Source organism: Meleagris gallopavo, chromosome 2 (genome assembly GCF_000146605.3).
Source record: "Meleagris gallopavo isolate NT-WF06-2002-E0010 breed Aviagen turkey brand Nicholas breeding stock chromosome 2, Turkey_5.1, whole genome shotgun sequence".
Classification (NCBI taxonomy): Eukaryota; Metazoa; Chordata; class Aves; order Galliformes; family Phasianidae; genus Meleagris; species Meleagris gallopavo.
In genome coordinates this window covers 29,156,829-29,179,580 of record NC_015012.2, presented here as the reverse complement: position 1 = coordinate 29,179,580, position 22,752 = coordinate 29,156,829, and the positions used below count along the sequence as shown (strand labels likewise).

Below are 22,752 nucleotides of genomic sequence, written 5' to 3'. Positions count from 1 at the left end.
AAAAAAAAAAAAAAATCAGCAAAGAATCAGAGTAAGTGATACTATCGCTTCCCAAGTAGCAATTAAAGCTTTAGTTTCAGGGTGAATAACATACAGCTTCTGACCTCCCTGTCCTTGTTATACAGTAACAAAAATATTGTTGAGCTCCAATAAAGATAGTAGCATGGAAGGTCATCCAAAAATTATGAAAACACTCAGCTGTACTGAAATACAGCAAGACATTCATCTGTTTGCTGGGGGGAGCAAATTATTTCCTAATATATATTAAAACAGAAGACATTGTTTTCCATGTACTCCTTCCAAAATTCTTCTGCTTTCTTCAACTTTTATTTACAGGAAATGAAGGAAATGGAAAAATTATAAAAATAATAAATGAAAACGTTTCACCTTCAGTTTCTCCCATTCACCACAGAGGTACAATGGGTTGGGTTAGAAGGGACATTTAAGATCTTCTTGTTCCTACCTCCCCAACATAGAGAAATCATATTCACTTAAAAACATATACATATTCTTCTGTAATTCCCTTGTTTATAAATACAACAATATCGACTAGTATTTTAGACAACAGTTGAGTGAGTTAGCCTGTGGCTGACAATACTGCATCAGGCATGCAACGGATTCCTGGGAAACTACAAAAGTAAAGGAATTTAATCTCTTCACTTTCTCTCATAAAAATGAAATGCAGATCATTTCCACCCATTGACCATAAAATCTAGGTTATTAACCTTTGCTAAGAACCATTATACCCAGTTTTTGAAATAAAAAATACATAGAAGTAGCTAATGCAAACTACTGCAGTAAAACACTGAAACCAGTTGAACTATCAAAATGTATATCTATTGAAGATTTTTCATATGAACGTAGATAGCATAGTCCACTGAAACTATGACAATGAAAATCTACAGTGGTCACTACAATTCCATTCCTTCAGAACATATCCATCATGCACGTGACCCTTCAATCATTTGAAATGCAAAAAGTTTAAATCCAACCATCAAAGAGTTTTAATTCTTACCCCCATCAACATAAATTCCAACACTAATATCTCATAATTCTCACCTTAAGCTACCTCTCCCCGTAAGTCCAGTGACGGAGTTAAACATTTGAGCGCTTATCAACTTTGTCCAGAACAGTACTGAAACGTAACATAAGGAATCTTACACAGAAATGATCATTTAAAATAAAAGTATCTGTTGACTCCTAACATATGGCTTTTGTTGATCACTGGAGGAAAATACACAGCTAACAGTAATGGCTATGTTGAAAAAGTGTTCTGCAGCTGAGAATTTGCTCTATCAAATGGTGTTATTGTGCTCTTTGTATTTGTTGCAGTTGCCATGGAAATAAATAGCAGGCATTACTTTCAGAAAGTGAAATACGTATTTCACTTTTTACACCAAGAATTGCAAAGCAAGAGAAGCAAAAAAGAAAGAAAAACAAGTAGCCCAATCTAGGTATGCCCCACTAGGAATTAAGCTAGTGTCTTGTAAGCAAAGAAGGGTCTGGATCCAGAATCAGAGGAACAAACTAACCATTTAAAGTCAGATCTCATTGCTTTGTTCACTAATAAAGGGGGAGGAGGGAAGAAATAACTCTTCTTTGCTAGTAGATCTTTAAAATACATAAGGAATTTCTGAAGAAGGTAGAAACATTAGGTTTCTATTTTGAATGTCACAGATTAGCAAGTCATCGTTTTAGGATGACTGTTTCAGATAGAACCAAAGGTCCACGTGCAGCACAGAATCTCATTTCTGTCTGACTCAGTCTGATTCTTTGCAAAAACTGTGGCACAGATATAGAGGGATTCTCCCACTAATGCATCATTCCAACACACACCAACCTGTGCCTTAGAAATTTCCTAAGGCAAAGGCCATATTTGTTTAAAAATTACAGATCCGCTGTCATGCCAGTTTAAGACACAACAAACCTGACATTTTCTTTCCCCAATGCCTTACCTTTAACCTCTCATCTTCTTATGTGCAAGTGACTATACAACAGCAACAGCATTAGAAAGACAGGATCAAAGGGCTTGCATCACTCTACTCAGCTTTCAGAAGACTTATGAAGTAGAGATCAGATCAGACAAGTCAGATGGTACCTCTGAGGAGGGAAAATGCCCAAAAGTCTAAGGTAACACCTGTCAGTGCAGACCTGCCAGTCCATAACACTTCCAAAGCTACACAGTATTTTGAATCCTGTGCATATGGACTAAAATGAATAAATAAATAGAAAATTACCAAACAAAATCCCCTATTCATGTTATTATCCTCCTTGTCTTTCCCTTTTTCTGTCTTTCTTGCTCACACCAGAGTTCAGACACACAAATGAGTTGCCATCCATCAGCACAGCTCTACCACAACACCTCTGCAATTCCTCCCCATCTCTAAGGCCTGGTGAAACATAGCTGCTGAACACTCTTCAAGGTTGCTCAGAGTTGCCACAGAGCATGGCCAGGATCAGGACCACACCTGGTGACTTTTTAGGAGCCTGCATTATTACCCTGAACTCCAGTTAGACAGCATAGCTATCTTTGCACCCAAGAGCAGCTGTTCAGCAGCCCGAGAGCAGACATCAAGAGCAGCATACATGAAAAAGACAGCTGCTATTTGGGTGAAACTTGCCTGCTACTCTTCAAAGCTTTGCTAACTTGCTTCTCAAGTACACAGTGAGCCAGAGGTGGTGTCTTCACTTATGATTTTCCTTCCATCATTTTAACCAGTGTAAATTATCACAGATGTAATAATTCTACTGTTACAGGAACACAGAAGCAAGGAATTTGGATTTGACTCTGTAACACGCAATCTGAAATATTCTGCAGCATCTCAGAATGCCTTAAATCTCTTACTTTTTGGTATAGTTACCAAGACAGGGAAGATGTCCGTATGCAGAACATTAAACTTCAAGTGAAAATTTTACTCCTTTTTTTAAACAAATTTTGCTAATAGGATTGTGATAAGATACAAAGTCTGTCTACTGCCCAGCTGCAGCTTTCATGGTCAGCACAGGACAGTTCCTCCCCACTTCCATTCCCAGTTTTCTGGTAATCCAGTAACAACACTTCAAGAAGAGAAGAATGCTGTTGTGAAGTTTCTTCTTCTCATTTATTTTCAACTACATACATCTCATTTATAACCTTGCTCAGATAACCTTTAGATTGCTGCTTCTGTCCTTTCCAATTCCTTCTAGCCCATAGTAGATAATCTCAACTGTAGATCTGTTTCGCTTGCAACAATGCTTTCCCATGGCCACAATTCCCACATGAAGCATCTCTGTAGAAGTGATATTACCTGGTTGAATTCAGTCAGACTCAGAATCTAAGTCATTAGGATCCAACAAAAAAAGCTTTCTTCAGCAAGAAAATAATACTAAATCTGTTCCTGAGGCTTCGAATACTGCAATGGCCCTCTTTCTGTTATGCGATGATAGCATTTTCCAGCAAGAAAAAAAAAAAAAGATACACAAAAAGACACTATTTATTAAAAGCCCCAAGCTGTTGGTAAAAAGTGTTGAAGCTTAAAGCATGAGACATCAGGCAAGAAATTTGCCTCACATTAGAATATATAAAAGCTGACAGCTTCTTTTGTCTTGCCAACTACTAGAAATACAATTTCTAGTGATTTTTTTTTCCCCCACAGGAAGAGTCCATTACTGCAAAGAAATATATAACCATATTCTGTTTAACAAGTGTCTTAGACCACGTAATAGTTGTACATAGCTGGAACCTAGCTCAACACTTAAATACTGTAGTTCTACCCTTTATACTTCTGCACAAAAGCCTTCAAACTTAATTCTCAAGTACACAGTCTGCATCACACACACACCATTTCTGATTCAAACAGTTAAACAAGGACAGATGCCCCAAGAATATCAGAGCTTCCCTCTGCATTTCCAAACATGTCTTACATTACTACAAATAAAAACATCCCCATACTGAGGAAAAATTCAGTGGCATTCCACAAGCAAAGACAGTTTGTATTCCTGGGCATCTTCCTACATTCTAATTATTGCTTCCTCTCAGTTTGCAAAAATAAGACGTTTGCCACAGTCATGTAGAAACAACAGAGAGCATACGTGTTTTCACAGGAGATATTCTTAAGAGTAGTTTTCATCCCAAAGTATGCAAGCAGTTTGCTAAGATGCTGAGTACCCTAACTCATAACTAAAATGCAAATAATATTTTCAGTGATGTCAGAGTGTTCTGGTGTAAGATTCATGACAGTTATGAAATTGTGGGGATTCAAAGTTCACAGGTTCACATACACTTTTTCCTGGGTAACCTACATATACAAAGTCACATGTGACTTGTAAGATTCCAGTTCCGCTTCAGCTAGAAAATGCACCCTAATAAATTTTAAGGCTGAAAAACGTCAATACATCCTAATTTTTTAGTTACCTTACTTCTGCATGACAACATATTCCGGAAGTACATGTGAAACAGTGATTATTGAAAGCTTTGTATAGCATAAGATTAGTGTAAAATTAACTGTTAACACTATAATAATAGCAGTACTAATTCATCCTAACCATAGCAAAATAATCTGAACAATCCCACTAACATTTGTTTCAAGCTGAACATCTTATTCTGAACATTCTTGCATGATGTTGAACGTAAGTGAAAAATCATGTCTCTCAGATGCAGAGGGAGATCTTCTCAACAAGGCAGTACAACAACAACAAAAAAATGATAGTAGTTAAAGATTTAGGTCAGTTTCCCGTTTGAGCAGCAAAAAAAACACACGCATATCTTGTCCATGATTCCAATAAATCAGTGATGGGACTCCCAGTGATTGAATCTCAAGTTACTGGAACTTAAACACAGAAGGCCAGATAGTGGGAATAGATACTCAAGTCAAATGGCACATGTGTCAGGACGCAGAGTCCTAGGACATGGGAGCATGCAGCAATGCAAGGTCCCTGGAGCAGCTGTGGCTGAAGCTGTCTCTCCCATCGGGACAGCCTCCAGCTGCAATGCAGCATCAGAACCACATGGAAGACATCCATGGATTCCCCATCCATGTGGATCCCTGATGAGGAAAAAAATCTATTTTGGTATATTCCAGTCTGCTGAGATCAGTCTTTCTCAAGTAAATTTTTGAATGCATGGGCAAAAACAAAAGTTGCAGAGATCACTCCTATCCCTTCCAGTTCAGAAGAAATAAGCCAACTGCAATTGCAGGCTTGCCTGTGAACTGGGCCAGAATAATAGATAAAGATCATTAAACAAAGTTATCTTGGAGCTTTAAAAATATTTTAGGCATTGTGAAAGAAAGATACATGGTTTTGCTTTTCATGAATATCTAGATATGAAATTAGCATTACTGGGAAACAAGCAAGATTGACTATTTAAACAAAGCTAGTTGTAGCTTTTAAAGATCAGATGAACTCCGTAAAACCCCATGGTCAGATCTTTTTTTCCCCAAGATCTCAGCTTTTCTTGGAACAATAAATCAAAATGATTGAACCATTGTTCTAAATTCCTCTGTTTATCATTAAATGAATTTAATCAATGTCATTTGCTTGCATGAGCTAGAACAGCCACCTGCCATTTCTCTCGAACTTCCTCCAAATGCTTCATGCAATTTTGATTCTTGAGTAGCAACAGCATTTCTAGACTCAGGGCTTCTCACCATTTGAGTATAGCTCTGTTAGTTGCACTGCAATGATGGGCTAAGGAGGATGGAGAAAAAAATTACTAGGCTAAATGAGTAGTCCCTTCTCCTGTTGTAAAAGAGTATGACAATTAACAATTCCCTGCTGAAATGGCAGGAGATGTACAACAAATACCCACTCTAAATATCAGACATCAGGAAAAAATGTGCCAAACTTCACCTACATGCCTTATTACGTAGTACTACGTGAAAATAAATCATTAAATGAAACCCAAGGAGATCACCAACAATATTAACTACAGAACTATCTTCAGATAATCCAGCATTCCCCGCTTAATCCTACCTGAATTAAATACCAACTGCAACAGAAGGACTTTGTAGGACTCTACAAAGCTTTCATCCCTCAGAAAGCTGACTGTCAGAGGCATGGAGTTAAACAGTTTGGAACTGGATAAATACAAATTACTGGATCAAGCAAACTTGTATTAACAATGAGCTTGATTTTTATTTCTGCCTATCGATCATCCTGGTAAAGCAAAACTTTAGCCGAAGTTCTTCAAAAATTCTTCAAACTTCAAAATGACAACAGCACACCCATCAAACCTGTATCATCACCATAGAGCGATGATATTGATGGCATAATCAGCTTGTCAGTTCCCCTTATATAACAGAATAATGAAAATTAGTATTAATAATGAAAATTAGTAGAATACCTAATGCAACACAACACGACAATAAACTAGATAACTGAGTAAGAAACCAACCAGCTGACCTGTCCCTCATCCATTCCTGCTTTTAGTCAAATTCAGTTAAATTTCTTCAAACACAGAATCATAGAATTGTTTGAGTCGGAAGGGATCCTTAAAGATCACCTAGTCCAACTCCTGAAATATCTGTATTGTTCTCCCAGAAAAATCAAGAGATGCTCTAGCAGCAAACACCAGTGCTCAAATGTTTTCTCGATGTCAACTGACATATTCTCCCCTAATCACTGGATTTATTTTCCCTTTCAGTACCGTTCTCGTGAGACTTCACATTCCCCTCATCTCTCTCATCTTGAAATGGAGTGACAAGAAAATTGAATCTGCAAATGTAATTTCTTGCAAAGCTACAAGATTTAGATAGTACTAAAAATAGTTACGGAGTTGTTTTATTTTTATCACGGGCAGGTGTAAGAGATTATTTAATTTTCATTGTCTCAAAGCTTGCTAGGGACACAGATGAACAAGTCCAGGCAAGTCCCGGGCAAAGGTTGTGAAATCCTGTTTGGGGGACACAGGTGGACAAGGTCGGGGCAAGGAAAGAGAGAGAAGCAGCAGATTAATAGCTGTGAAACGGTCTTTTATGTGGACTTATCTCAGGATGATGGCCATCTCAGGGGGTACTCACATGACTCTTGCTCAAGCGCCCAGGGATGTCATGTAGGCAAGAGAATAAGTAGGATAAAAGAGGAATTGAAAACCATGAGGTTTAAGGTTTTCTGGCAACAGATTCCTCATGAAGAAGAAGAGGTTTCTGCCATGAGAAGCCTCATGACGTGCCTCTCTCCCTCCTGGACTTGCTCTGCCATGATGCTGAAGAAGTCTGCCATCCGATTCCTCACTACGGAATTCCTGCGTGCTGACGGACTCTCCTGGGCCTGCTATCTACATCCTGCTGCTTCCTCCTGGATTGGCTCCGTGACTGCCTCCTGCTACCTGTTTGCTGCCCAAGGCCAGCCTCACTGCTGATCCCCTCTCTGCTGCTTCTGCCTCAGACCTTCGAAACAGCGTGCAACGGGACCGCTGCTGGATCCTGGTGGTGACTATCCCCGCTTTATGCAATTCTTGCTTCTTTCCTATCTTTTCTGTTGCCCTCCTTCCCTTCCCAATCTCCCTGATTAGGATTTATAATAAACTGGTTGGACCAACATTTCAACAGTTGTTTCTTAATCTCACGTTGGGTATACAGATATTACAAGAACCTCCTCTCCCTCCTATAAATTGGAGCGAGACAGCAGGTTCGCCAGCATAATTTACATTCATTTTGTTGTTTGTGGTGCAATTTTTTAATTAGCAGATTAAGACTTTCAAAAACATATACATGCTTGGAAAGCAGATGTCCATGCTTACACTTCAGGCTGTTTCATTGCTGAAAAATATCTCACTGAAAACATGCAACTCACACTTCCAGACGCTACCAGCTCTTATGATGCTCCCAGGAAAGCCATTCCAGTGGATCACAGCAGAGAAGTGTCAGTCAGCCATGTTTGACTTTTTGGGGGCATATACGAGCTACTGAACCTATCTGAATTTGTTTGGCAAGGATTCTCCACATTCACACAATTTGTGGGGTTTTGGAGAAGTTCTCTCTCCGATCTTACAGCCACGCACAGCAGTTGCTGTTGATTCATGTATCATCGTTTTACAGGAGGTGGTTAAATACACTGTTTCACATTTTAACATACAGCTACAAGGGCATTATTAAGACAATGGGCTGAATTCCTTTCTTGGGAACTCCTGCCATGAGGCAGGAATTGTTCCTGTGGTGTCAGTCTATTTGCGTCATCCAAGTAATGGTACAAATGTTGGTCCAGAGTATCACTGTTGGCAAACTGACAGAATGGGAACAACCTGAAGTGCTGTATTAGGCTTTACCACCAGAGCTTATTTTCAGCGTCATTGATTTTCAAATTGCATCAAAAATGACTAGCTGACTGTCCAACGTGTGAAAAGTCAGTTCAATTAAAATGTATTTAAGTTGTTATAAGAAACAATTTTATATGAAATACCAGCAAATGCTGTCAGATTTGCATCTGACATTTGTCTAAATCCACTACCAAAAAAAAAAAAAACCAAGCATTCATTTTACCATTTTATTCTCAAGATAAACTACTTCTTCAGCCAACAGAAACTCATTTAAGATCAACACTGACAGAACATTCATTTATACAAAACTAAGCTTCCAACATCTACTTGAGAAGAGCATTGGGTAAGAACTTCCAGGCTGTGTATGCAGGAAGATACAAGGAGAAAAGCAAATCATTAGCCTGTTGACTGCTCAATTCTTGCATCTCCTTTCCAAGAATCTGGTGCCAACCACTCGTAATATAACATCCTCACAGCTTGAGAAGTGTTTGAACTAATCCATGCTGTGTACCCAAATAACTTCTAAAACTGAGGAGGGGTTTTGATGAAATAGCAAGCATAAAAGCTCATCATAACTACAGAGTTCAGAAAACAATGTGTGTCTAATTTTTTGCACATACTGGAAGAGATGGGGAGAGAGCAGATTTATTAGGACTGGATTTCACCTCAGTAGCTGTAACACGAAGGAAAGCACAGCAATGACAGCATAGTAGCAAAGTCTTAGGCTACAGCAAGTGAGGATATGCTCAAACATGGTAGCTGTAGACACAGAAACAAAGGAAAGAAGCTGCTTACCCTTGGAAGGCCTCAGGTAGGCAGGCACCTCAAGCAAGACACCCCCTTACCTCCACTGCCAATCCTTAAAGGAGGTTTGGGAAGGGGTGGATCCTGGCTCCACTCCCTTCTGGTCAACATGGTTGGTCCTGCCTTCCTACCAGGTGCTCAATCAATGTTTCAGGTCATGACTTAACATTCCCACCACAGTAGCTATTATTTGACACCCACTGAAACGGCTGCATGGAACAGCACGTCTCACCTTCTGTTGATGCTTAAGTGTATAACAGCCATTTAGTTCTACAGGACACCATTTGAATTAGGTTAAACTCATTTTTCACAGAAACTCTGAAGTAGCTGAGGTAATGGTAAGTCAACAGCAATACCACAAATTCTTGGTTTCCCACCTTATGTTCAAAGATCAAAGTACTTTTCAACAGACTATCAACCTACTCCAATGTCTTTATGGAAGGAAATAAATTTTTAGCCTTTTCATCTATTAAACATGTTAAACAAGTCTCAGAGCTGATTAATAATCCCACCACAAAGAATTCCAGCATTGCTCATAGCCAAAATAAACAAGCAAAAAAGCTTTAAGCAACCCCACTGCAGGTCATCCTAAAGACAAGGATAGAACAGTTTGCTGCCAACAGCTTTACAAGCAGTTATAAGGCTTATCCTCCTCAATTAAAGGCTTTTAAAATTGCTGATAGAGAATGTAAATGTTTTTCATTTAGTAATCAAATCTTTAGTAAATGTGCCCATGACCTTGTCCATGCTGACTTTTCCAAAACACAGAAGGTGCCTCACCCCACATACTCCAGTGCACAACCACTGAAGTATGTTTTGTTTTGTTTTTTTTAATCTTTACTGCTTCCAGTTCACTTCCATAAGAACATCAGGAAAGAGACCAATGTATATCACGTGTCAGGAACCATTAACTTCTCAAATACCATGTTTTGTGAATATTTTTGAAGCAGAATTAGGCAAAGTAATGGTAATTAAATCCCTGGCCACCTGGATCCTTTCTCATTTGTGAAGAGAATTATCACAGCTCTAAAACTAAACCAGAGAGAGAGAAAAAAAAAAAAAAAAGAGATGCAAAAAACATTCTACTATCCTGCCATTTTGCTCTCTAGACTCTTTTCTCTCAATACTTCCAGTCTCAGCTTAAGAGAAAACAGTCAACTGAATAAGATGTGTACACGCTGTCCCCACCGCATCCCCAGTCTTACCTCAGTGTCTACTCAAGTCAGTAACTTTTATAGAAGCTTTTGCTTTTTAGTCTGAACTGAAAAAAAATCTCCATAAAAAGTACATTTTCTCTTCTCTACGTTTTCTATTCTACAATACAAAACCAAGTCATTACAAAATTCACCCGGACAGTATGTTTTATAACTCTTCTACCATGTTTTTTTCACTTGGTGTTTGCCATACTAGACATAACACGTAAAAGGGAAGATGCAATCAACAATTAGATGAGAGAACACAAATTACACCACAAGCTCAGACTGAAGTATTGTAATTCTATGGTTTCACAGCACCAAGCTTTGTTAGTGAAAGTTAATACTTTAATTGTAACCATGTTGCTCTAACTTAAAATTGGATGGAATGGCTAAAGCCTCGTTTCATGTTCTGGTACAATATCCAATTGCTCTCAGATGCGACTATTGTGAATAAAAAATTGAGATAATTGCTATGGAGAAATATCTCTTCCAATCATAAATCAATAGGAAAATAACAGGAAATAATTAAACTCGAAAAGGCATGTTAGACAAAAATCACTTCCCATAAAGATGTGATTTTTATTTGGTGAAGCAGAGAGAGAGGAATGTTCTCAGGCTGTTTATCACCCTCATTCTGGAGTACTGCTGCAACATTTCTTCTCATTTTACTCACATTTTTACTGTTTTTTCTCCCTTAATTTTTATTTTTATCATTGCTTCTGAAGCTGATGCATAGCGGTTTATACTTCCTCTGCAGTCTTCAGTTAGAGAAAGAATACCTACTGTAACAAAACTGATGATACTAGCAGCTGTATGAAACTATTTCTGTAACACTGAGTGATACAGCCTAAGATGGAGACTCCTACTTGTAGCTGTTGCTGCTACTGCTGTCCCTATGTTTATACAGCACTACACTATTAAAGCAGGCAGCACAGCCTGTGGCAAGTAGGACAGGATTTAGCTCTCATTGTTCTATAGGTCTCTTCTGAAAAGACAGACAAACCTTTCACAGAATCACAGAATGGCTTGGGTTGGAAGGGACCTCAAGGATCATGAATCTCCAACCCCCCTGCCACATGCAGGGCCACCAAACTCCACATTTAATACTAGACCAGGCTGCCCAGGGCCCCATCCAATCTGGCCTTGAACACCTCCAGGGACGGAGCATCCACAACCTCCCTGAGCAGCCTGTTCCAGCACCTCACCACTCTCATAATGAAGAACTCTCCCCTGACATCCAACCTAAATCTTCCCTTCCTCAACTTGAAACCATTTTCCCTTGTCCTGCTGTTATCTACCCTTTCAAAGAGTTGTTTCCCCTCCTGTTTGTAGGCTCCCTTTAGGCACTGAAAGGCTGCAATGAGGTCACCCCGCAGCCTTCTTTTCTCCAGGCTGAACAAGCCCAGCTCCCTCAGCCTATCCTCATAGAGGAGGTGCTCCAGTCCCCTGATCATCTTTGTGGCTCTCTTCTGGACCTTCTCCAACAGCTCCCTGTCTTTCTTGTACTGGGGGCTCCAAACCTGGACACAGTACTCCAGATGGGGCCTCACAAGAGTAGAGTAGAGAGGGACAATCACCTCCCTGTCCCTGCTGGCCACCCCTCTTCTCATGGAGCCCAGGATACCATTTGCTTTCTGAACTGCAAGACCACACTACTGGCTCATGTTACATTTCTCATTCATCAGGATTCCCAGGTCCTTCTCTGCAGGGCTGCTTTCAAGAACCACTCCATCCAGTCTGTATAAATGCCTGGGATTCGTGCACTTTGCTGTGTTGAATCTCATCAGGCTCACCTGGGCCCACCTTTCAAGCCCGCTGAGGTTCCTCTGAATGGCATCCCTTCCTTCCACTACGTCAACCACATCTTCTTCCTTAAAAAGACTGCTAGTCTGCTACACAAGAAAACCATGAAGACTCACTGCTAGATCATTTGAAAGTTCTTCTTGAGTCTTACTGGAAGCACTACGCAAGCATGAAGCATTATTGCCTTCTAATAGACATGGCAAAATCACGGGCAAAGACAAAGGAAAAGCAGGAAGGTCAGTATCAAATTTTCTATTTACTCCTATATTTCAGTAGTAGCTGAATTGATGGGAGAACAAGGGATACCAAACAGACAACCCCATGACCTTGCAGACCAAATTAAGTAACGCTTGAATAGCCCCAAGAACTCCCTACATTTCTTCACCACTGAATAACTTTCTTCCCCCTCTATACAAAATGAGATATAATCTTCCCCCATTTGAGTTAAGATACACAGAGAAAACTGTGCCAGAAATAAGCCTACATCATGGTCTTCTGTAGTCCTGTCCTCATGTCAGCTCTTTAGTTTGGGGGCTGAACAGCTTTGCCATCAGCTGACAGCAGCTTGTCCATGCTCCTGCAGGACAGCCCAAATACCCAAGGGGAACAGTGTGTCTCAGTTTCTGAATCATCACAAAAAGTGAGTTTAAAACACTGAAGTTTGTAAACAATAAAATCCAATGTTCAAATAAAACTTGGCTGTTAGTTATGCTGCATTAACTAGTGCTTAGCTTCCTCAAATATATTTAGAATTCTCCGTTTCCTTTGATTTCTTGTACTGCAAAAGCAGACAGTTACCTTAGATTATTCCCTGCTTGCTAGATAAAACAGCTCCTAAGGAACAACAGTATACGTTAGGAAAGTGATAATTAATGTCCTCTGAAAACAAATACAAGGGTTTGTCAGAATGAGTTTTGTTATGCCCTGGTGGAAAACGCTGGAAAAAGATTACAGAAAAATTCTCCTGAAATTATTTGGGCAGTAACTGAGCACATCTTTTCTGATGATCAAAAGGTAGTTCTTAGCAGCTGTAAGTGCTTTCAATACTTAAAACCACACACACAGAATAGGGGAGAGAGGACACACCATGCTCATATTCCCACCAAACAAAACTTTACCAGACAAAAAAAAAAGTGAATCCACAGTATCTTAGATAAGAAGCTAATCACAAATCTCTTGTAACAGACTTAAAGATGACAATAGTCAGAGAAAGAGGTTCTGATACAGTTCAGTGAGCTGGAACACACTGCTCCAACTGTGAAAAACTGAAAATAGAAAAAGCCAAGAAGATTGAAGTAAATGTAATTGCCTGCTGAGTGTTTAAGCTTAAACACTGTTTCAGGTATAATGATTTCTAGAGATTACATTACATTGAAAATTATAATAAAAAATGAACTAACAAAATGAAAAGGCTTTTGCAAAACCTGTGCCACACTTAAAAATAAATGTGTTAGCACTGGCCTGGACCTCAGTTTTAACATAAGCCCACAGTTTCACGTGAAACAGTAGGAATGCACAATAGATGTGAACTACACAGAGAGCAAAAGGTGGATAAACATTCATTTGCTTTTACAATCTCCAGAAAAATAACTGTGACCTCCTAAACATATGAAAGCTGAACAAATGCACCTAATGCTACTTAGATTAGCAAACATGGCATCAGAAAGCAATCTATCTACACCTGTGCACCTTTAGCAACTCCTCACTCATAGCTTTACTCTTAACTTTATCCCAGTATTTCCCTTCTTGATACAAATAACTTTCATTTCTCTGTTGACATATTACTAAAACAGTTAATCCTAATGAAGAGTAAGCTACTGAAAGTAAGAAACTTGATCAGGCAGATGCATCTTGTTTACAAAGGTCAGCTCAGAAAACTAATGTACCTGATGCCCATAAGATCTCAGAAAGCAATGCAAAGATCCATACATATATTTGTATCACTTGAGATAATCATACCCAAATTATCATAAACTAGAATGAAGTCTTCATAAAGATCAAGTGACACAAGTGAATTCCCAGTTCTCTTCTGCCTACATGGATGCAATACCAAAATCCCCTTAAATAGTACCAATAGCCTCTATGTTGAAAAGAAACTTTCAAAAACATTGAGTGAAATAAAAACCAAATACTGAAAACTTAAGCGTGCAAGTAAAATAAGTTTAAACTTTGAAAGGATGACTAAACAACAGATTTTGAAGAGATAGACCTGTTGAGATTTAGACCTGTTGTTTCTCCATTACTGATTTGTATCAATTCTGCATGGATCTAAAAATGAAACAGAACAACACCTGAAAAGAAGGTAAGGGCAGCATAACTTGTGCATAAAGAGGCACACTCAGCTGATCTGCGTGAAGGCATACGACCTCTCCAATGAGCTAGATAGAAAGAGCTTTTTAGATCACCCAAGAACATTAGTGGTCACAATTCAGTGATAATAAGGGAATAGCTTACCCTTTCTGAGGAACAGGACTCCCTTAAAACTCCAAAAGGAGGCAATCTCCAAGTAGAGATGCTTCCCCTTTGGTACCCAGACCTTAAATGAGGTAAGGGAAAGGTGGACTCTGGGTCCACACAGGTGGTCACACAAGTGAATTGCTCGCACCTGTGCTCCCAAGGCTGGTCACACCCCTTCACCAGGTGTTCAATCAGTGGTTCAGGCTTTAAGCTAACAGTTCCCATACAGAGCTCATTTACTTTAAAAATAGAATCTGTTTGTAAGAAAAAAGAATTAGCAAGATTAAAACTACTAAGAAATAATTTCAGAAAGACAGAATTTCTCTCTCTAATTGCTATCAACCCATATGCAGTAAAGACAAAGCCCAGAAAGCTGCTTATGCATAAAAATTTTTGTACAACAGAAAGATGAGGGAGATTGCTTTGTGAGGTTCGTGAGGATCTTAAGTACAGCTGACCCTTTCTCAAAAGTTTATCAACTCATTCATCAAAACACAGAAACCTTTTTTTCCAGCAACATTCTGTTCTACAATTACTGAACTGCTCTAGAAGTTTGTCACATTATAGTTCATTAAACGTGGCCGGATTTTGCCATACTGTTATTTCAGGACAGTGGTTGCATATATACTGTTTACATACATGCAAGGATCCAAAATTATAAAACCTTTAAAATGGCTACCCAGTTTATTCAACACCAAAATCTCACCTTTTTCTTATTACTTGATAAAAGTTTTCAGACACATTCAAAATGTTCATAAAGAGTTAACTGTGACATAGTATTAGAATATGTTATTTTGTGCAAAACACCAAATCTGCACTTGGTCCCAAAAATAAAAAGCTTGTCTCAGGTTTGATTTCACTCAGTGGAGTCACTCTGTTTTACAGTCTACATGCTAGGGACAGATTTCATTCAGCGTTTTAAAAAGTTTGTGTAGTTCTGTCCATTATTATGAAAAGAACTATAAACACATACAAAAAAAAAGGGTTCTTTATCCATTAAGTGTCTCACAGGATTCCAGGCCACCTCCTCACACATGTGTAAGCAAAGGCTGAAGAACTAACAAAAACAAGGACTGATTTTATCTCAAGGTTATGGAAACACCATTAGACCATAAAACCATGGTGTCAAAAATTTATCTTGACGTTTGAAAGAGTCTCAGTGGACTTAAAAGCTTATCATGTAATTAACTGTAGATAAGTCTGTTTAATACTGAGGATCAGAATTTAAAAACAGCCACAACCTTGATAAACAGCACATTAAATACACTGGAGCTTCCAAAGAGTGATCAGATAGCAAGAACGGGAAAAAAAAAAAAACTAATCTCCAACAACAGTTGCTACAAGAGCAAATTGTCTAGTGAGAACGGTGCAAAGCTCTAAAAAGGAAAGCTACATTACCCTTCTGAAACACATTCCCATCCAGTTCACTTGATATTTTCCGCATGAACTAAAAATACACTGGGCTGAAATTCTGTCCCCACTTAAAGCAATAGCAGAATTTTCTTTGATTTTTCACAAGATTGCACTCAAGGGGACTCAGCCTACTGAACATCACAAGAAAGTAAATAAAACTACAATTAATTTTCCACAAAGACAATAGCAAAGGACAGCAGAAACTGAGGATTCTTTAAAAGAGGTTCCAAAAAACTCCTTTGACCTAAATCAGGTTGGAGAGCTTCCAATAACTATCTGGAATTTTGTCATCTCACTGCAGGACGGATTTTCTCTCTTGTCTTGATGTCTGTTTATTTTCTTTCTTGAGGATCCAGCACCAAATAGAATAAAAATGACCTCTGATGGGGGTTATTTTGTAGCATGCAATGAAAAAAGTAATCCAAAAAAGTTCAGTAATAGGCACCTACTGAACTTGAAAGGAATGTTGGAAGAGGTTGGGAAAACAAGATTACATCTTGAAATCATGTATATGTAGTATTTCTTTATTCTACGACCACACAGAGTAGTCATCACAGCTGGTCTTTTTTGAGGGTTACACTACATCAGTCTTCTATCAGAGACCTTACAATTCCAACCTTATTTAGCTTGGGAGTAAAAAGAGGGAGAGAAATAAAGATGAAAAAAAAGAGGATTTTTTCGACTAACACTCAGCTTATCTCCCAAGAAACATTCTATAGAAGTTGGATAAATATAATGCAACACTCATCTGACAATCAAATTGGGACAGCTGTAAATTACCACACTGAAAATTAGACAGTGATATCAGAGGTCTCCAAAGGCATTGTGCCTGATAGGAATTCAAGCAAGATGCTCGCTTTTTTTAACAATATGAAGTAACTGTGGCCATGGTAGGTCTGTGTCATTTGCTCTACCTTTTTCCTTTTCTAGGGAAAATTGTCACACAGACTGACTGTTAAATGAGCAAAGGAAGAAGGAAAGAAAAGGACTTCAATCACTTGATCACCTCTGAATTTATAGAATTTAAAAAGAAAGAAGCAACAACTTGAAAACTTGGTACTTTACAGTGCATTCAATAAGTTCCAGTGAAAATACATTGAGTTAAAAACATCTTTGTTTTTTTACATAATGGGGCAAACGTTGTCTACATTAACTACTCATTCTACATTCTCCAGTTAACAGGATCTGGAGCTATGAAGTCCTACCTTTCATTCTGCCCTTGATCCTCTCTTGCATCACTTGAGTAAAATACACAGGAAGGAAGAAGATGTGCACACAGGTAGATGCTTACGTATACATGCACATCAAAAATTCTAAAAGCTTACATATTTCTCCACCAGTGCTCCAACATACTGAGCAATCCTCACACTGCTTCTATAAAGCCACCACATTGTCCAAATTCAAATGTCTCTCCCACGGTTGAGAATGTGTGTGAAGTTGTGAGCTAATAGTTCATTAAAAGGAAGAGTTATAAAACTTTCTCCCCCATTGTGCAGCAGCTTTGTCTCTTCTCTGCATATGTCACAAACAGTTTAGCTGAGTTTGCCTTGTCCCAGAGAACAAATCTGCAACTACTTTTGATGGGAAAAATTCTTGTAGTTGGGCTGTTGGGCAGATTAAGTGTGGGGAGAGGTCAACCATGGTCCAGAGCCAGAATACAAACAACTCACAAGTGGGTTGAGGGAAAGTGCAGAACTCATAGTTTCTTCCCACTTGGTTGGCTCACTTCAATCTAACACAACTTCACTGAGAAAAAATAAATTTCTATCAATTTCTAAGCAAAAAGAGCTTAACAATGAGCTGAAATTACCACCGCTTATCACAGGTCATAACAATGTGATAACAATGTGACTAACATCTTCATGAGAGTCTACCAAAGCATCACTCGTATTTCATCTCACATATTCAGTAACGACCTAAAAGAAATCAATGAAAGAACCATGGCCAGTATCCTAAGCTTATTGTTAAATGGAGGGCAACAACATCTGTAAACAAATTCTTACAAGCTATAACTCAGCTTGAACCAGTTAAGCAATGATCATTATCTGATATCCAACCTTATCTTCATCTGTACAAATACTCTAAACTAGTTAAGACAGAGCACACTTCCATATGAAATTCATCTGGCAAATCAGATATGCCAGGCTAAGACAGTAAAAGAGTCTGACTAGAGACTAGTTCTTGCATGTTGTTTTTTTTTTCCCCTATAAGTATAGTTCAGCCTGTGCATTTTTTCAAGGAAAATTGAAACCTTAAATCATAGCAGTCCAATCACTAATAAAAATTCCAGATAAACAATACTGTTGACTGTATTACTCCTGTTACCCACAGCAAAAGCAGATTCCACTAGCGTGCAAACAGACCAAAAAAACCTGCATTTTTTAATTTCAGTAAAAGAGGCTCTCTTATTTGAACTAGAAGTAAAACATAAAGAGTTTGATTCTTTCATAACAAAACACTAAGTAAAACTACTGAAGTATGCATGAGTTAAATCTTATGCTAGAATTTAACAATAAGAAATTTTAAAAATTACTCGAGTTAAAACTATGAGCATTCTCCATATGACATACTTCTATTTGTACTTCTCAAGTTAAATTTTCTAAAGTGAAAGCAATAAGGGAAAAACAATTATATTTATTTAGTAATGAAACAAACATTTTGTATACTGTGCAAATGAATTTCAAATACTTTATCATGTAGCATTTTAGAACAGATGATCAACATAACCCATATCCCATGTGGGATACACCACTGCCATAAACACCCATTAGCACATATTACTAAATGACAAAACAGACTGAAGCCTATCTAAAAACATAAGACAAAAATTTGTAAAACGATGAGTGATGCTATATGCTCTTCATTACCATTAGAAAAATTACATTGGTTGATTTATTCAATTGTGTGGGTTTTTTTTTAAAGTTTTTAGTTCAATGTGTTTGTTGTTGTTTTTTTTTTTTTTCCAAGTACATTAACATGATAATTTGAAAAGGGAAAAGGAAAAAAACCCACTGGATGCTACTTTCACTTTTAAGTGTTATAATTATATAAACCTACGCTTTTTTGTAAATAGTGACTGAAAAGAAAAAAACAGTTTTATTTTGCTAGGTTAAATATCACATTCTGGATGCATCCGCTGAACTCCTGCTCAAAAATAAATCAAGAACACAAAGAAAGGATAATTTACGAGTTGTCAAGTAATCACATTTTAATACTTACTTTTGTGAAGATCTGAAAAAAGTCAATTGCAGGTGACAAGTGAGATGCATCCTGGATCTCTGCTCTCAGATACAGTTGCAAGGTATGTGCAAGGTGCCTGAGGCCCTCTTTCATTTCTTCACTTAGTTGTTCAGCATCTTAAAGGGAAAGGAAAAGTATACCAAAGTGTAAACAGAATCTTTCACCAACATCTTGAAAATGTACAATGGCAGTTGTACAGTCTAGACATTTTCAGTTTTAGAATTAATCTTGGCAGAGGGCAATTTTGAAAGAAGGAAAACATTTATCTTTTTTGGTTTTTATTTTCCTGACAACTATCTATCAATGCAAAGAAGAGTTTATCACTTTGCTACTACCAAATGGCATAAAGAAAATGGTGAGTTAAACATCAAAAGCCAATAGAGAAAGCACATGCATAAACAGATGTAAGTCATTAGTTACAAAAAATAGGCATCTAGGTTTGTAACATATTCTCCATCGATGCATTAGAAACACTTTTATTCTGGCAGACAAGTAGTATTCTAGAGACAGAGAGAGTTTTGTACACAGCAACTGCTAAACAGAATGGATAAGAAGGAGTATTAAGCAACTATAATTCCTATATTAAATAATAAAGCACCATTATTCATCTTTGCAATATGTATCCTGAAAGAAATACAGTAACATGTTTTCTAATGAAGAGACCACCCATGAATCAGGTCAGTGATAACATGGAAAGTGAAAGTCAGCTACCCTGATAAGTTCAGTATCGTCTTACTAACTTGTTCACATTTCTCTTTTCCTGCCAGTTAGCACAAAGCAAATGCCTAAATGGAGAATGTGAAGACGGACAGGTTCAAGAATCAGCCATAACAAAAGACTAAGAGGATAACTGTGCACTACGAATTAACTTCATCTCTGCACAATAGTAAATTATTATTACATTTTTAACATTTATCTTTATTGAGAACAGAAATAACCTTTCACTAAGAAAAGTTCTTCCCCATACTTTAGATCCAAGACTGCTGATCTCATGGAAGGAGGATTTAGGATTCTCTTTAAAGCTACCTCTTATGACTCACTTAACAAGAGGATGCAGTTAAAGCAGACGCCACTGGGTTTGATTAAACAGCCAGCTAATGTTACAGTTCTCAAGCTTCTGTGTTCTATCACACCCAGCATCCCTGAACTTGAAGGCTCAGGCTGTTCTGTAGATACAAATCCAAGTACTGCACAGAGTTTCTTCACATACAGCCGCCTTCATGTTCTGCGCTGCCTGTTCCCAAAGCAGTCATGCAGTCCTTGAAGATGCTTCTTACAGCAGGGTCACTGCAAAGACCTGTAGCAAACATCTTAATGTACACAGCAACTTTATGAAAAGTTTTGAAGGCACTTGTCTGGTACAGTAAAGGTACTGAGAAGCAGTTACTGCAAGAAGTTCAGTCTCAAGTGCATCATAGTTCTGCAAGACAGCTGCTAGAGTGGGAAAACACGGATCTTCAAGCAAAAAGAAAACTGGGAAAAGTCTGATAGAGACCTTTAGAACAAAGTTCATTGCTAGAGTTGGTGAAGAATGAAGGCCACGTCAGTGTGAGTGTCCTGAATCCATATTCCTAGGAGTGCAGAGTTTCAAATAAGTAAATGGTGGACGCATTTTTTTTAATGGAGCCAAGGGCTCTGAATTCTACACTGAAAGCCACACTGGGAGTCAACAGTTTTATCATAGGATTCATTGGGCCATAAGCCTGGAAAACACACACAATATCACCATCCTGGTCTGGCAAACCCACAGCTGAGGTCTCGAGCCAGAATTCAACATCATGAGCTGTGCCAGCTGAAAATAAGCAGAACCCCTAAAGCAGCACTGAGCAGATGCACTCAGCGAGAGCCATGTTTCTACAATACAACAATGATCCAAATTTATCTTAAAATGTAAAATACCGGGTGCCCTGAAGACACATTTATTCACTCTACACTGGCGTTCAGTAACTGAATTTACAAGGGCTGGCAGAATGGTGCAATCCTCAGTAGATGACACCAGTGTCACACCTGATGCCAGAGTACAGTGAAAGTGACTACGATGGAGCTTCCACTTTACACACAACACACTAGTGAGCTGCTTTCATTATCTCCCATGAATCCCTTCTGGCAGAGCACTGTGTGCTACGTGTTTACTAGAATGAGCCATGGCTATCTACCAACCAGACACCTTGCAGGGGAACCAGCTGGCAAGCAACAGCAACTGTTTCCTTCCAGTTTGGAATGGGACTCCTTACCTGAAAACTCATTTGGAGCCACTGAGGACCATTCTAGTTAGCTGAAAGATGCAATCCTACCAACACACCGTATTAGAGCAGAAGTACACATCTTCATGCTACACACTGCTATTATATTTGTTTTCCATTCCAGTATGAGTTAACCCTTTCTTCAAGACCTGCTCCCATTCCAGGGTTTAGACACTGCTATCTAAAAGCCATACCTGGGCTTAGTCAGCCACACTCAGAGCAGGCAGGGGCCCCAGATACTATGGGTGGCCTAAGACTGATCTCCACCAGGGTCAGGAAGGACAGGGAGCTCTCCCACAGCACTCAGATTCAGCTCCTCAGAAAGTCTGTGTCACTCATCCAAAGGAACACAGAGATAAAGCTCCACATTAACTGGCACAAAAACTAGCTAACTGAAGGATTTGCTTTTTTTATAACTACTTCACTGCATCTTAACAGCATGGACATTTGAGGGCAATCTTGCAAACCTGAATGAATGCACAAGGACAGAAAGGCAGATGTATGTACTGCTCTTTCCAACACACAAAACCTCCAGTATAGAAAAGCTTGAAGTCAAGCAAAGTAGCAAGCTTTTGGATGACTGGAAAACTCAAGTTTAAAAAAAAAAAAGTCATAAACATACACTTGTACTTGCTGTGTAATATTCCTTTCACACCGAAGAAGCTTTTACTTTCAATTGTGTTATTTCAAGAGAGCAGTGAGTTTTGAACTTTCTTTATGTTATTTATTTTAAACTAACGCAAACTGCAAAATGGATTATGATAAAGAGGCAGGCATGATCTGCTTTGCTATTAGCAAATATTAGTACCTCTAGAATAGCAATAATCTAAGCAACACAGCTTAAATGGACACTGTGGCATAGGACAGATATGAAAAAGAATACCAAATCCAATTGGAACACCAGGGAGAATTCTGAGAAACAGGAACAGAATGCAAATTATTCAAGCTGGACTCTGTTCATTGGCATTAGAGCTAATGATCTCTGCAAAAAGTCCCATGAGATCCAAACAACCAAGACCTAGTTTTCACAACTCCTCATGAAACCAAGGCAAAAAAAAAAACAAAGTGAAATAAAAATGTGTGAATGTTTTAATTGTGTTTTTCTAAGAAACATTTTTAATGGTAAAAACTGAGATGTGGGAGAGAAAATGTCACAAAAGGCTTATGGAAAGTTTTCTAAATCAAGCATTGGGATTTAATTACGCAGCCTGACAGCCTCTGATACAAATATGAGTAAAGTAGCAAAAAATCATCCAATTGCACCACGCACAAACACTTGTATGCATGCTGAGTCTTGTTAAGTGTAAGCAAGGTTGATGTCTACATCATTTGAATTACCTTAACACGCAGCAAGTCAGGA

At 38.4% G+C, this 22,752-nt stretch overlaps 1 protein-coding gene across 1 annotated transcript in view; it reads right to left on the bottom strand.

Moving 5' to 3' along the window:
- Positions 1-19,088: 19,088 nt before the first annotated feature.
- The window catches only part of LOC109366408 (histone-lysine N-methyltransferase SMYD3-like), a 184,351-nt gene continuing 180,687 nt past the window's right edge, over positions 19,089-22,752 (bottom strand). Inside the window, exon 6 of the mRNA XM_031552176.1 lies at positions 19,089-19,265. Within this exon, the coding sequence (XP_031408036.1) occupies positions 19,111-19,265 (155 nt within the window). The 3' untranslated portion in view covers positions 19,089-19,110. The remainder of the gene's footprint in view (positions 19,266-22,752) is intronic.